The sequence below is a fragment of the Salmo salar genome, chromosome 12 (genome assembly GCF_965601325.2).
Source record: "Salmo salar chromosome 12, fSalSal1, whole genome shotgun sequence".
NCBI lineage: Eukaryota > Metazoa > Chordata > Actinopteri > Salmoniformes > Salmonidae > Salmo > Salmo salar.
The window spans coordinates 21,090,627-21,103,317 of NC_138302.1; the positions used below are offsets into that span (position 1 = coordinate 21,090,627).

The window sequence follows — 12,691 nt, forward strand, 5'->3', positions numbered from 1 at the left end:
AGAGGGGCACATGGAGAGAAGAGGTAGAGAAATGGATGGAGAGAGAGAGGAGAGGGGCACATGGAGAGAAGAGGTAGAGAAATGGATGGAGAGAGAGAGAGGAGAGGGGCACATGGAGAGAAGAGGTAGAGAAATGGATGGAGAGAGAGAGAGGAGAGGGGCACATGGAGAGAAGAGGTAGAGAAATGGATGGAGAGAGAGAGGAGAGAGGGGCATAGGGAGAGAAGAGGTAGAGAAATGGATGGAGAGAGAGAGAGGAGAGGGGCACATGGAGAGAAGAGGTAGAGACATGGATGGAGAGAGAGAGAGGAGAGGGGCACAGGGAGAGAAGAGGTAGAGAAATGGATGGAGAGAGTTGTATTAGTACATGGCAACAAAGTGTCACAGAATTTAATAGAGGACCCAGTGTCTGAGAGAGAGAGAGAGAGAGAGAGAGAGAGAGAGAGAGAGAGAGAGAGAGAGAGAGAGAGAGAGAGAGAGAGAGAGAGAGAGAGAGAGAGTGAGAGGGCCTTCTATGCCATCAAAAGAAACATACAATTCGACATACAAATTAGGATCTGGCTAAAAATACTTGAATCAGTTAAAGAACCCATTGCCCGTTATGGTTGTGAGTATAGGTCGACTGATTAATCAGAATGGCCCATTAATTAGGGCCGATTTCAAGTTTTCATTACAATTTTTACAATTTTTTATTTTAAGAAATATTTTTTAACTAGGCAAGTCAGTTAAGAACACATTCTTATTTTCAATGACGGCCTAGGAATGGTGGGTTAACTGCCTTGTTCAGGGGCAGAACGACAGATTTTTACCTTGTCAGCTTGGGGATTCAATCTTGCAACCTTACGGTTAACTAGTCCAACGCTCTAACCACCTGCTTTACATTGCACTCCACGAGGAGCCTGCCTGTTACGCGAATGCAGTAAGAAGCCAAGGTAAGTTGCTAGCTAGCATTAAACTTATCTTATAAAAAACAATCAATCAATCAATCATAATCACTAGTTAACTACACATGGTTGATGATATTACTAGTTTATCTAGCCTGTCCTGCGTTGCATATAATCGATGCGGTGCGCATTCACGAAAAAGGACTGTCATTGCTCCAAAGTGTAACCTTGGACCATAAACATCAATGTCTTTCTTAAAAATCAATACACAATGTATATATTTTTAAACCTGCATATTTAGTTAATATTGCCTGCTAACATGAATTTCTTTTAACTAGGGAAAATGTGTCACCTCTGCAACAGAGTCAGGGTATATGCAGCAGTTTGGGCCGCCTGGCTCGCTGCGAACTGTGTGAAGACTATTTCTTCCTAACAAAGACAGCCAACTTCGCCAAACGGGGGATGATTTAACAAAAGCGCATTTGCGAAAAAAGCACAATCGTTGCACGACTGTACCTAACCATAAACATCAATGCCTTTCTTAAAATCAATACACAGAAGTATATATTTTTAAAACCTGCATATTTAGCTAAAAGAAATCCAGGTTAGCAGGCAATATTAACCAGGTGAAATTGTGTCACTTCTCTTGCGTTCATTGCACGCAGAGTCAGGGCATATGCAACAGTTTGGGCCGCCTGGCTCGTTGCGAACTAATTTGCCAGAATTTTACGTAATTATGACATAACATTGAAGGGTTGTGCAATGTAACAGGAATATTTCGACTTAGGGATGCCACCCGTTAGATAAAATACGGAACGGTTCCGTATTTCACTGAAAGAATAACCATGATAGTTTCCGGATTCGACCATATTAATGACCTAAGGCTCGTATTTCTGTGAGTTTATTATGTTATAATTAAGTCTATGATTTGATCTTTGATAGAGCAGTCTGACTGAGCGGTGGTAGGCACCAGCAGGCTCGTAAGCATTCCTTCAAAAGAGCACTTTCGTGCGTTTTGCCAGCAGCTCTTCGCAATGCATTGCGCTGTTTATGACTTCAAGCCTATCAACTCCCGAGATTAGGCTGGTGTAACCGATGTGAAATGGCTAGCTAGTTAGCCGGGTGCGCGCTAATAGCGTTTCAAACGTCACTCGCTCTGAGACTTGGAGTAGTTGGTCCCCTTGCGCTGCGTGGGTAACGCTGCTTCGAGGGTGGCTGTTGTCGATGTGTTCCTGGTTTGAGCCCAGGTACGAGCGAGGAGAGGGACGGAAGCTATACTGTTACACTGGCAATACTAAAGTGCCTATAGAGAACATCCAATAGTCAAAGGTAAATGAAATACAAATCGTATAGAGAGAAATAGTCCTATAATTCCTATAATAACTACAACCTAAAACTTCTTACCTGGGAATATGGAAGACTCATGTTAAAAGGAACCACCAGCTTTCATATGTTCTCATGTTCTGAGCAAGGAACTTAAACGTTAGCTTCTCTTACATGGCACAAAATGCACTTTTACTTTCTTCTCCAACACTTTGCTTTTGCATTATTTAAACCAAATTGGACATGTTTTCATGATTTATTTGAGGCTAAATTGATAGTATTGATGTATTACATTAAGTTAAAATAAGTGTTCATTCAGTATTGTTGTAATTGTCATTATTACAAATAAATCCCCCCAAAAATCGGCCGAATAATCGGTATTGTCTTTTTATGGTCCTCCAATAATCGGTATCGGTATCAGCGTTGAAAAATCATAATCAGTCGACGTCTAGTTGTGAGGTCTGGGGTCCGCTCACCAACCAAGAATTTAGTGAAGAACAAACGCTATTGTAAATACAACCTATATTTATGTTTATTTATTTTCCTTTTTGTACTTTAACTATTTGCACGTAATTACAACACTGTATATAGATATATTATGACATTTGAAATGTCCTTATTATTTTGGAACTTTTGTGAGTGTAATGTTTCCTGTTCATTTTTTTGGTTATTTAACTTTTGTTTATTATCTACTTCACTTGCTTTGGCAATATAAGCATATGTTTCCCATGACAATAAAGCCCTTAAATTGAATTGATTTGAATTTAATTGAGAGGAGAGAGAGAAAGAGTAAGAGAGAGAGAGCGAGAGCGAGAGAGAGAGAGATGAGAAGTGGAGTGGAGTGGAGTGGAGTGGAGTGGAGTGAAGGGTGTCAACATTCCTGAAGTTGGGAGTTTGGAGTCTTCCAGAAGGTCTCCTTGTCAGCACTTTGGGGAAAAGAGAGAATGTTCTTAAGATGCATGGAGGGGTGGGGGAGACATGGAGGAGAAGAGGAGAGGGTTAGAGAAGATGGAAGGGAGAGGATGGGGGAGGATGAGGTGAGGTGGTGAAATGTTAAGCTAGTCTATAATTAAAGTTTCAAGTGTGCATGTTACCAGGAGTGACAGCTGTTAGAGAGAGAGAGAGAGAGAGAGAGAGAGAGAGAGAGGGAGAGAGAGAGAGAGAGATGTTATGTCAAAATGTCTCTCACTTTCTCTGTATGTAGGCAGTTTGTTATTTCTCAGAATGAACCAGTCTTGGAACTGTCATTATTTATTAGCGTTTTTTCCTTCAGTCTGTGTGTCAGTCATCCCACAGTATTCTACTCATGTGTGTGTGTGTGTGTGTGTGTCCCTCAGGTGCGGTGCGAGCCTCCAGTATCTTCCCCATCATGAGTGTGATCCTGCTCTTCATGGGAGGGCTGTGTATAGCTGCCAGCGAGTTCTACAAGTCACGCCACAACATCATCCTCAGCGCAGGCATCCTCTTCGTCTCCGCAGGTAACCATGGAGGGAGGGTTAGGGAAGGAGGGAGGGTGAGGGAGGGAGGGTGAGAGGGAAGGAGTAGGGATAGAGGGGGAGAGAGGGAGAGAGGGAGGGAGCGGGGGAGGGAGGGAGGGTGAGAGGCAAGGAGTAGAGATGGAGGGAGGGAGGGAGGGGGTAGGGATAGAGGGAGGGTAAGAGGGAAGGGTAGGGATAGAGGGAGAGGGGGATGGAGGGAGGGAGTGTGAGAGGGGAGGGGTAAGGATAGAGGGAGGGAGGGTGAGAGAGGAGGGGTAGGGATAGAGGGAGGGAGGGTGAGAGGGGAGGATAGAGATACAGGGAGGGAGAGTGAGAGGGGAGGGGTAGGGATAGAGGGAGAGAGGGATAGAGGGGAGGGGTAGGGAGAGAGGGAGAGTGAAGGAGATTAAGGGTCAGAGGGAAGGGAGAGAAAATAGGAGAGAAAAGGAGGGAGGGAGCCAGAGAGAGAGAGGAGTTCTAGGCTATGCTGGTCTAGATAACGATCTCCATGGTGCAGGTCAGACATATAGAGCACATCTCTCTACTCTCCCCTCTCTCTCCCCCTCTCTCTCTCTCTCCCTCTCTCTCTCTCTCTCTCCCTCTCTCTCCCCCTCTCTCTCTCTCTCCCTCTCTATCTCTCTCTCTCCCTCTCTCTCTCCCTCTCTCTCTCCCTCCCCCTCTCTCTCCCTCTCTCTCTCTCTCCCTCTCTCTCTCTCTCTCTCTCTACTCTCCCTCTCTCTCTCCCTCTCTCTCTCTCCCTCCCCTCTCTCTCCCCCCTCTCGCTCTCTCTCTACTCTCCCTCTCTCTCTCTTTCTCCCCTCCCCCTCTCTCTCCCTCTCTCTCCCCCTCTCTCTCTCTCTCTCTCTCTCTCTCTCTCTCTCTCTCTCTCTCTCTCCCTCCCTCTCTCTCTCCCTCTCTCTCTCCTGTTGCTAGGCTGTGGAGAACCCATGAGGATTCATCTCTAATAATAATGTGCCCGTGACACAGTTCTGCTCTGTTCTAGCCCCATCATTTACACATGTTATATATATGATTAAACAACAGTTCTGCTCTGTTCTAGCCCCATCATTTACACATGTTATATATATGATTAAACAACAGTTCTGCTCTGTTCTAGCCCCATCATTTACACATGTTATATATATGATTAAACAACAGTTCTGCTCTGTTCTAGCCCCATCATTTACACATGTTATATATATGATTAAACAACAGTTCTGCTCTGTTCTAGCCCCATCATTTACACATGTTATATATATGATTAAACAACAGTTCTGCTCTGTTCTAGCCCCATCATTTACACATGTTATATATATGATTAAACAACAGTTCTGCTCTGTTCTAGCCCCATCATTTACACATGTTATATATATGATTAAACAACAGTTCTGCTCTGTTCTAGCCCCATCATTTACACATGTTATATATATGATTAAACAACAGTTCTGCTCTGTTCTAGCCCTATCATTTACACATGTTATATATATGATTAAACAACAGTTCTGCTCTGTTCTAGCCCCATCATTTACACATGTTATATATATGATTAAACAACAGTTCTGCTCTGTTCTAGCCCCATCATTTACACATGTTATATATATGATTAAACAACAGATGATAGAGAGACTACAGAGAGAAAGACACAGACACATGATAGACACATAGAGAGCAAAAGAGAGAAAGCGTAAGAGAGGGGGGCGGGAGAGAGAGAGGAGGGGGCGGGGGGAGAGAGAGAGGAGGGGGCGGGGAGAGAGAGAGGAGGGGGCGGAGAGAGAAAGAGAGAGAGGAGGGGCTGGGAGAGAAAGAGAGAGGAGGGGGCAGGGAGAGAAAGAGAGAGAGGAGGGGGTGGGGAGAGAGAGAGGAGGGGGCGGGGCGAGAAAGAGAGAGAGAGGGGGGGACGGAGAGAGAGAGGAGGAGGCGGGGAGAGAAAGAGAGAGAGGAGGGGGCGGGGAGAGAGAGAGGAGGGGGCGGGGAGAGAAAGAGAGAGAGGGGGGGGCGGAGAGAGAGAGAGGAGGAGGCGGGGAGAAGAGAGAGGGGGGGACGGGGAGAGAAAGAGAGAGAGAGAGAGAGAGAGGTCAGACAGAGATAGATGAGGCTGATGATGATGATGATGACCCCCTCTCCCCCCATCTATCTCCCTCTTCCCCCTCTCCTCCAGGACTGAGTAACATCATCGGCATCATCGTCTACATATCAGCCAACGCGGGCGACCCGTCCAAGTCGGACTCTAAGAAGAACAGTTATTCTTATGGCTGGTCGTTCTACTTCGGCGCCCTCTCCTTCATCATGGCCGAGATGGTGGGCGTGCTCGCAGTGCACATGTTCATCGACCGCCACCGGCAGCTCCGCGTGGGGGCCGCCATCAGCGCCGCCGACTACCTCCAGGGCGCCGCCATCACGCGCATCCCCTCCTACCGCTACCGTTACCGGGGACGCTCGCGCTCCAGCTCCCGTTCCACCGGGGATGCATCCCGGGACACGTCCCCGGTGGGGCTGAAGGCATTCGGGGCGCTGCCGTCGACGGAGCTGTCCATGTACACGTTGCCGCGGGATACGCTGAAGAACCAGACAGGCACGCCGACAGCCGCCTATAACTCAACCACGTTGGAACGGGACCACAGCTTCCTCCAGGTCCACAACAGTATTCAGAAAGACCTGACGGACACGGGCAACGCAGCTAACCGCCGCACCACACCTGTATGAGAGACAGAGAGAGGGAGGGAGAGGGGGGCGGAGAGAGGGGTGGAGAGAAATGGAGGGATGGAGAGAGGGAGGGGGAGAGAGAGAGAGAGGACTGTGAGGGAGGAAGAGAGTGAGAAAGAAGGAGGGATCACAGAGCGTAACTGAACAAAACAGATGAGCTCTGCTTCCGTTCCGGATACTTCTACTACAGCGATGATGATGATGATGATGATGATGATGGTGATCATCATATGAGTTTCCATGTTGAAAAAAAGCGCAAAAAAATCTGAAAAAAGAAAATGCATGTTTTTCCCATCTACCGTTGTTTAAGGAGTTTTAAACATGTTTGTAAAGTTATGACAGGGGAAGATGGGAAACAGGAGGAGTAGGGAGAAAGGAGGCAAGGGAGGGGATGGGGTGTCACGCTCTCTCTGTACCCAGAGAAGGGGCGAGGTAGTGGGGTTGGGGAACCACGGAGGAGTGGGGAGACTAGGGCCAGACTACGAGTTTAAAACGGAGTTCAATTTTTATGACTCTCTTCTTAGTTCCCTACACCCCTACACTCTTCTCCCCCTCCTTCCCTACACCCCTACACTCTTCTCCCCCCTCCTTCCCTACACCCCTACACTCTTCTCCCCCTCCTTCCCTACACCCCTACACTCTTCTCCCCCCTCCTTCCCTACACCCCTACACTCTTCTCCCCCCTCCTTCCCTACACCCCTACACTCTTCTCCCCCCTCCTTCCCTACACCCCTACACTCTTCTCCCCCTCCTCCCCTACACCCCTACACTCTTCTCCCCCCTCCTTCCCTACACCCCTACACTCTTCTCCCCCTCCTCCCTACACCCCTACACTCTTCTCCCCTCCTTCCCTACACCCCTACACTCTTCTCCCCCCTCCTTCCCTACACCCCTACACTCTTCTCCCCCTCCTTCCCTACACCCCTACACTCTTCTCCCCCCTCCTTCCCTACACCCCTACACTCTTCTCCCCCTCCTTCCCTACACCCCTACACTCTTCTCCCCCTCCTTCCCTACACCCCTACACTCTTCTCCCCCTCCTCCCCTAAACCCCTACACTCTTCTCCCCTCCTTCCCTACACCCCTACACTCTTCTCCCCCCTCCTTCCCTACACCCCTACACTCTTCTCCCCCCTCCTTCCCTACACCCCTACACTCTTCTCCCCCTCCTTCCCTACACCCCTACACTCTTCTCCCCCCTCCTTCCCTACACCCCTACACTCTTCTCCCCCCTCCTTCCCTACACCCCTACACTCTTCTCCCCCTCCTTCCCTACACCCCTACACTCTTCTCCCCCTCCTCCCTACACCCCTACACTCTTCTCCCCCTCCTTCCCTACATCCCTACACTCTTCTCCCCCCTCCTTCCCTACACCCCTACACTCTTCTCCCCCTCCTTCCCTACACCCCTACACTCTTCTCCCCCTCCTTCCCTACACCCCTACACTCTTCTCCCCCCTCCTTCCCTACACCCCTACACTCTTCTCCCCCTCCTCCCCTACACCCCTACACTCTTCTCCCCCTCCTTCCCTACACCCCTACACCCTTCTCTTTAGTTGCTCTGTATGATTTCATTCTTTTTCACATTTTTCACATTAATACTGTGAACCATTGTGGGTTGGGACTTTAACGCAGGGAGGGAATCCAGACCGCAAAAAAAATAAATGGTCTAAGTTAATATATGTATCAATTATATATGAATATATGAATATATATGTTACTAAATCACGGAGAGACTTCCCTGACGCAAAAAGTGAAAATAACAATAATGACATAACGACAAACAAGTTGAAACGAAATCAAGTCGTCATGGAAACTACAGCGGAGGAGGAGGAACGAGTTGATTCGTTGGGACTGAAAAACAACAACAACAACAGGAAGTGACGTAAACATAGCTTACAGGGAACCATGGCAACTAGCCAACAAGCAGTTTAGTTAATAATATATAGATAGATTCTATTGTTTTTAAGTGATTCCTTCTGTTACCTTTCTGTTGACTCAGGTCCCTGGACCGAGGCCATCTTTGTTTGGGGCCAAAGGTCAATAGGGGGTGATAGGTGAAATGTCAAACGTCGACATCACTTCCTCTTCGGACGGACGAGCTACAAAAAAATGAGGTAGAGTCCAGAGGGGAGTCACATGATGAGCCACATGAGTTCTGGGTAATCGGACAGTGAACTACTTACTCTAAGACAAACGGACACTTTGCGAAAGACACTGCTATAAAAAAAACAAGAGGAAACCGTGAGAGAAGATGATCAGCTAGACGAAGCTAAGACTGAGTGACTCCCATGTTAAGAACTCTACATGCATGCTAATCAAATCATCCAACCTACATGTTGAACAATGACACGGTACAGGCGGTACAGTGGGGGGTTGTTGTGAAAACCAAGTTGGCAGTTAAAATGTTACTGTAATGTGTTTTTCTCTTTTTTCAACGACAGGCAGGTAGAAGGGGTGGGGCTTCATTTAACAATGCTTTCAAGGGGCGTAACTAATCAAAGAAACAAACTTTGACGAACGTAAAGCCTTTTTTTTTTAAATAAGAAAAAAAACTCTGATTTCTTTGGAACGAATACTTATGTCATCTTCATTTTGAAATCTCACACAGCCTTATGGTGTTTCTTTCTTTCTTTGCGTTGTGTTGTTTCAATGAAAATAAAAAAGCTTAACGTCTTTTCAAGGTGCCAAAATCAATCAAACGATCCTTATCTTGGATGCATCAAGTCCCAATGATGAATAAAATTGGAACCCCTTAGGGAACTATATAACCGCTTGTTGATTGATTGATTGATCGATACAATTGGAATATCTGTTGTTGTCTTGTCTAAACCAAAAGTCTTTATTGATTGATTGATCAATCAATTTATTTGATTTCATCATTTTAAAATACACACATAGCCGCGGGAATTAAGGATACTGAGGGTGCTGCAGCCCCCCCGAAAAAACAGAATAAAACATTAAAAAAAATTAAATAAATATATTTTTTAAAGAAATTATTTTTTCAACACAAAAGTAGTGAACTGGGCCTTGACAAGTCCTGTGTTAGTGGACCAATATAGCCATCTGTAGTGCGGGCCCCCCAAAAATGTCTACATCGCAGCACCCCCAGACCACCACCCCCAAACTACTTCCCGCGGCTATGAATACACATATACAGCTCAGTCACTTCATCAATGCAATAAAAGTATGATGTGTTGTATGCTGTACAGTGTGTGTGCTTGTAGGTCACTGCTATGTTCATATTGATCTCTGACTAGTGTCCTGACTGTCGTCTTTTTTCTCTGTGGATGGTGTCAATTCATCCTCTTTCTCTCCTCTTCCTCTCTTCCTCTCTATTTGTCCCGTGACTGGCTTGAAACCGAGTAGCTGATTTGGTGTGTGTGTAGCTGATTTGGTTCTGGGTGTTGAAATGATCTGTCTATCTTTAACAACAGATCCTCTTTGCAAGTTGTTCTTGTCCTCCTTTTCTCCTCTATGCAGCCATCCATCCCATCCATCCATCCCATCCATCATCCATCCATCCCATCCTTTGCTCCTGTCTGAGCCGTTCCATCGGTGGTGATAATTATGTCAGAGTTCTAGTAGAATGGAGAACACTAGTGTATGTGACACACTCTACCCCCCACTCTCTCTCTCTCTCCCCTGGTGTGGTGTGATCAAAGGGTCTGGCATGTCCCTCTACAGTGCTGCTGTGTGATCACTGAAGAGGAGAGGGAGAGAGAGCAAGAGAGTGAAGGGGGAGAGAAAGTGAGAAAGAGAGAGGGAGGGAGAGAGCGAGGTGGAGGGGACAGGGATATCGACAGAGAAGGAGAGAAGGGACACAGAGATCGACAGAGAGAAAGAGTGGAGGGTCCGTCATATTAGTCCGAATGGGCCAGCCACACACTGCCCTCCTCTGGCTTGGAGGTGGAATCATTTCGTCACGCTGTACCACTGTCCTCGTGTACATCTTGTTCTTTTCTGTGACCTCATTGATGAAGGTAGTGAGTCGTCACTCATAACTCAACTCATAACTCCAAGCATGAATTATATGCCAAGAAACCAACACCAAATGCTGTAATGTTTGGGTGAGTAGACTGTGTGGAGGTCTTGTGATTGATTTGTGTGCTTGATACATGGTGATAGCTGAATGTACTGGTTGGGTGGGTTGTGGTGCGGTGACTGATTGTGTGTTACCAGTATACTGTGCTGCCTGTTAGAACAGATGCTCTGTCCTCTCTCACCTGCTCCTCTTAATGAGCTTCGTGGGTCACAAAGAGTTTGGGGGCGATAGAACAGTCTGTACCTCCACCTACAGAGAGGAAGGAAGGAGGGGGAAAGGGAGGGAGGGAGGGTGAGAGAGATAGAGGGAAGGAGGATGAGAGAGGGATGGGGAGAGAGAGAAAGGAAGGGGGAGGGAGAGAGGGATGAATGGAAGGGAGAAATTGAGGGGGAGGGGAAGAGAAAAGAGGGAGGGAGAGAGTGGAGGAAAGGAGTTAAAGAGATGAGAAACAAAGAGAGAAGGTGAAAGGTGAGAGAAGGAGGAACTTTAGACAGGCAGAAAGACAGGCAGGCAGGAAGGCCGAAAGACAGACATGCATACAAACAGGCAGGCAGACATAGTTCCCTGTTGTGCCATGTTATCTAGCCCAGGGCTATCCACTCCACTGCTGTCCAACCATGACCAAGCAAGCTGCTGTATCCTATCATTTCTGCAGTACCAAATGACACTCTATTCCCTATTTAGGGCCATTCTCCCATAAGTCTCTGGTCAAATGTAGTGTGCTGGGAATACGGTGGCATTTGGGATGCAGGCCACGTCTCTCCCTTATCCCACAGAACAACATCACCTTGGCTTCAAGGATTCAGTCCGATCGTGGATTTAAACATGGCAATGTGCCATTTCAATTTCCGGTTGAGCTGACATATAAAGGCGAAACTGATCTCAAATCAGCACTCCTATGTGAGTATTTTATCAAGCGTCTCAGAGTAGGAGTGCTGATTTAGGACCAGTTTGGCTTTTTAGATCATAATGAATACAATTATATGAAAAGGTGGAACCTGATCACTCCTTCTCCGAGAAACTTTACAAATACATCTTCCATCTCCCAGAAAGTATTATATCTCTTGCCCCCTCTTGTGGCCGGTCAAAAGGGGTGCTGTGTGGCTGGGCACGCACGCACGCACGCACTCTTTGGCTGAGGAGGAAAGGTGCTGAATAAATAGCAGTCTGTGTTGTAGCTAGGTTAGCGTAGCACACTGGTGTTAGTCTAATAGGCTTCACACACACACTGCTACGCACGCGCACACACACAAATACACACGCAAACCTTCATAAAAATTTAATTTGAAGCAGCTTTTAAACCTGGAATCCTTAATGTTGAAGCTGCCATGTCTGTTTGGGTATTACAACAACAAAGAAGTTACTTCAGACAATGGAAACTGTTTTACCCCCTCTGACATAATTGCACGTGCAATAGAGCATGATATGTGCTGGAATTTTTTGTAACATGCTGTGTGATGCAACTCAATTTGCAACAAAAACCATAACAACGGTGTTGTGTCGGCTGTTTCCCCCTACTGCGGATTCCATCTTCAGGGTCGGACACAAGAGCTTGGGAAGGACGCTGGGGAAAGTGATGATGCTTTTGGTGCAGTATTTTAGTCAAGTGCTTTCTATGTTGATTCTGAGGTTTATTCTGTGTTATAGAGTCATTCACACAGCAGTAACAGGTGTCCTTCATCCTAGTGAGTGTGGTACACACACCTCCCTGGCTGTGTCCTGCTGATGACAGATGGATGAAGACTGTGTGTGTGTCTGTCAGGAAACTCCCTGTCCCAGACGGTGCCCTTCCACTAAACCTGTGTGTGTGTATGTGTATTCATGGCTCCCCCCTGTCTCTCCATGCCAGACTTCTGTGGTGAGGGGTCCCCCTCCACCCTGCTAGGCCAGTCTGTCTCAGTCAGGCACCCTGGTTTACGCACACATCATGCCAACACACACACACACACACACCAAGCCAGACGGGCACAACGCAGCCAAACTCTACCCCATGCCATGCCAGAACCAATATCCAATCTCTCTCTCTCACACACATACACACATTTACAAAGCAAGGACATTAGTTTGACCCCAATTTCAACAACTGTCTGTCAATGTGTGGAACCGACTACTTAAATCCTCCCCCCAACTCATCATGGCTCTCTATTTTACACTAGAAAACCAATCAATATTTATAATATATTTAAGATTGCATCTATTAAATGTATTTATATTTAAGATTGCATAGCTAGCTACAGATTAACCACATATTTAACATTA

The 12,691-nt window shown here is 46.7% G+C and overlaps 1 protein-coding gene across 1 annotated transcript in view; it reads left to right on the plus strand.

Moving 5' to 3' along the window:
- Positions 1 to 7,194, plus strand: part of LOC123725450 (voltage-dependent calcium channel gamma-2 subunit) — an 82,773-nt gene extending 75,579 nt beyond the window's left edge. The window contains exons 3-4 of the mRNA XM_045690988.2: positions 3,545 to 3,685; positions 5,844 to 7,194. Coding sequence (XP_045546944.1) covers positions 3,545 to 3,685; positions 5,844 to 6,388 — 686 coding nt within the window. The 3' untranslated portion in view covers positions 6,389 to 7,194. The remainder of the gene's footprint in view (positions 1 to 3,544; positions 3,686 to 5,843) is intronic.
- The last annotated feature ends 5,497 nt before the right edge of the window (positions 7,195 to 12,691 follow it).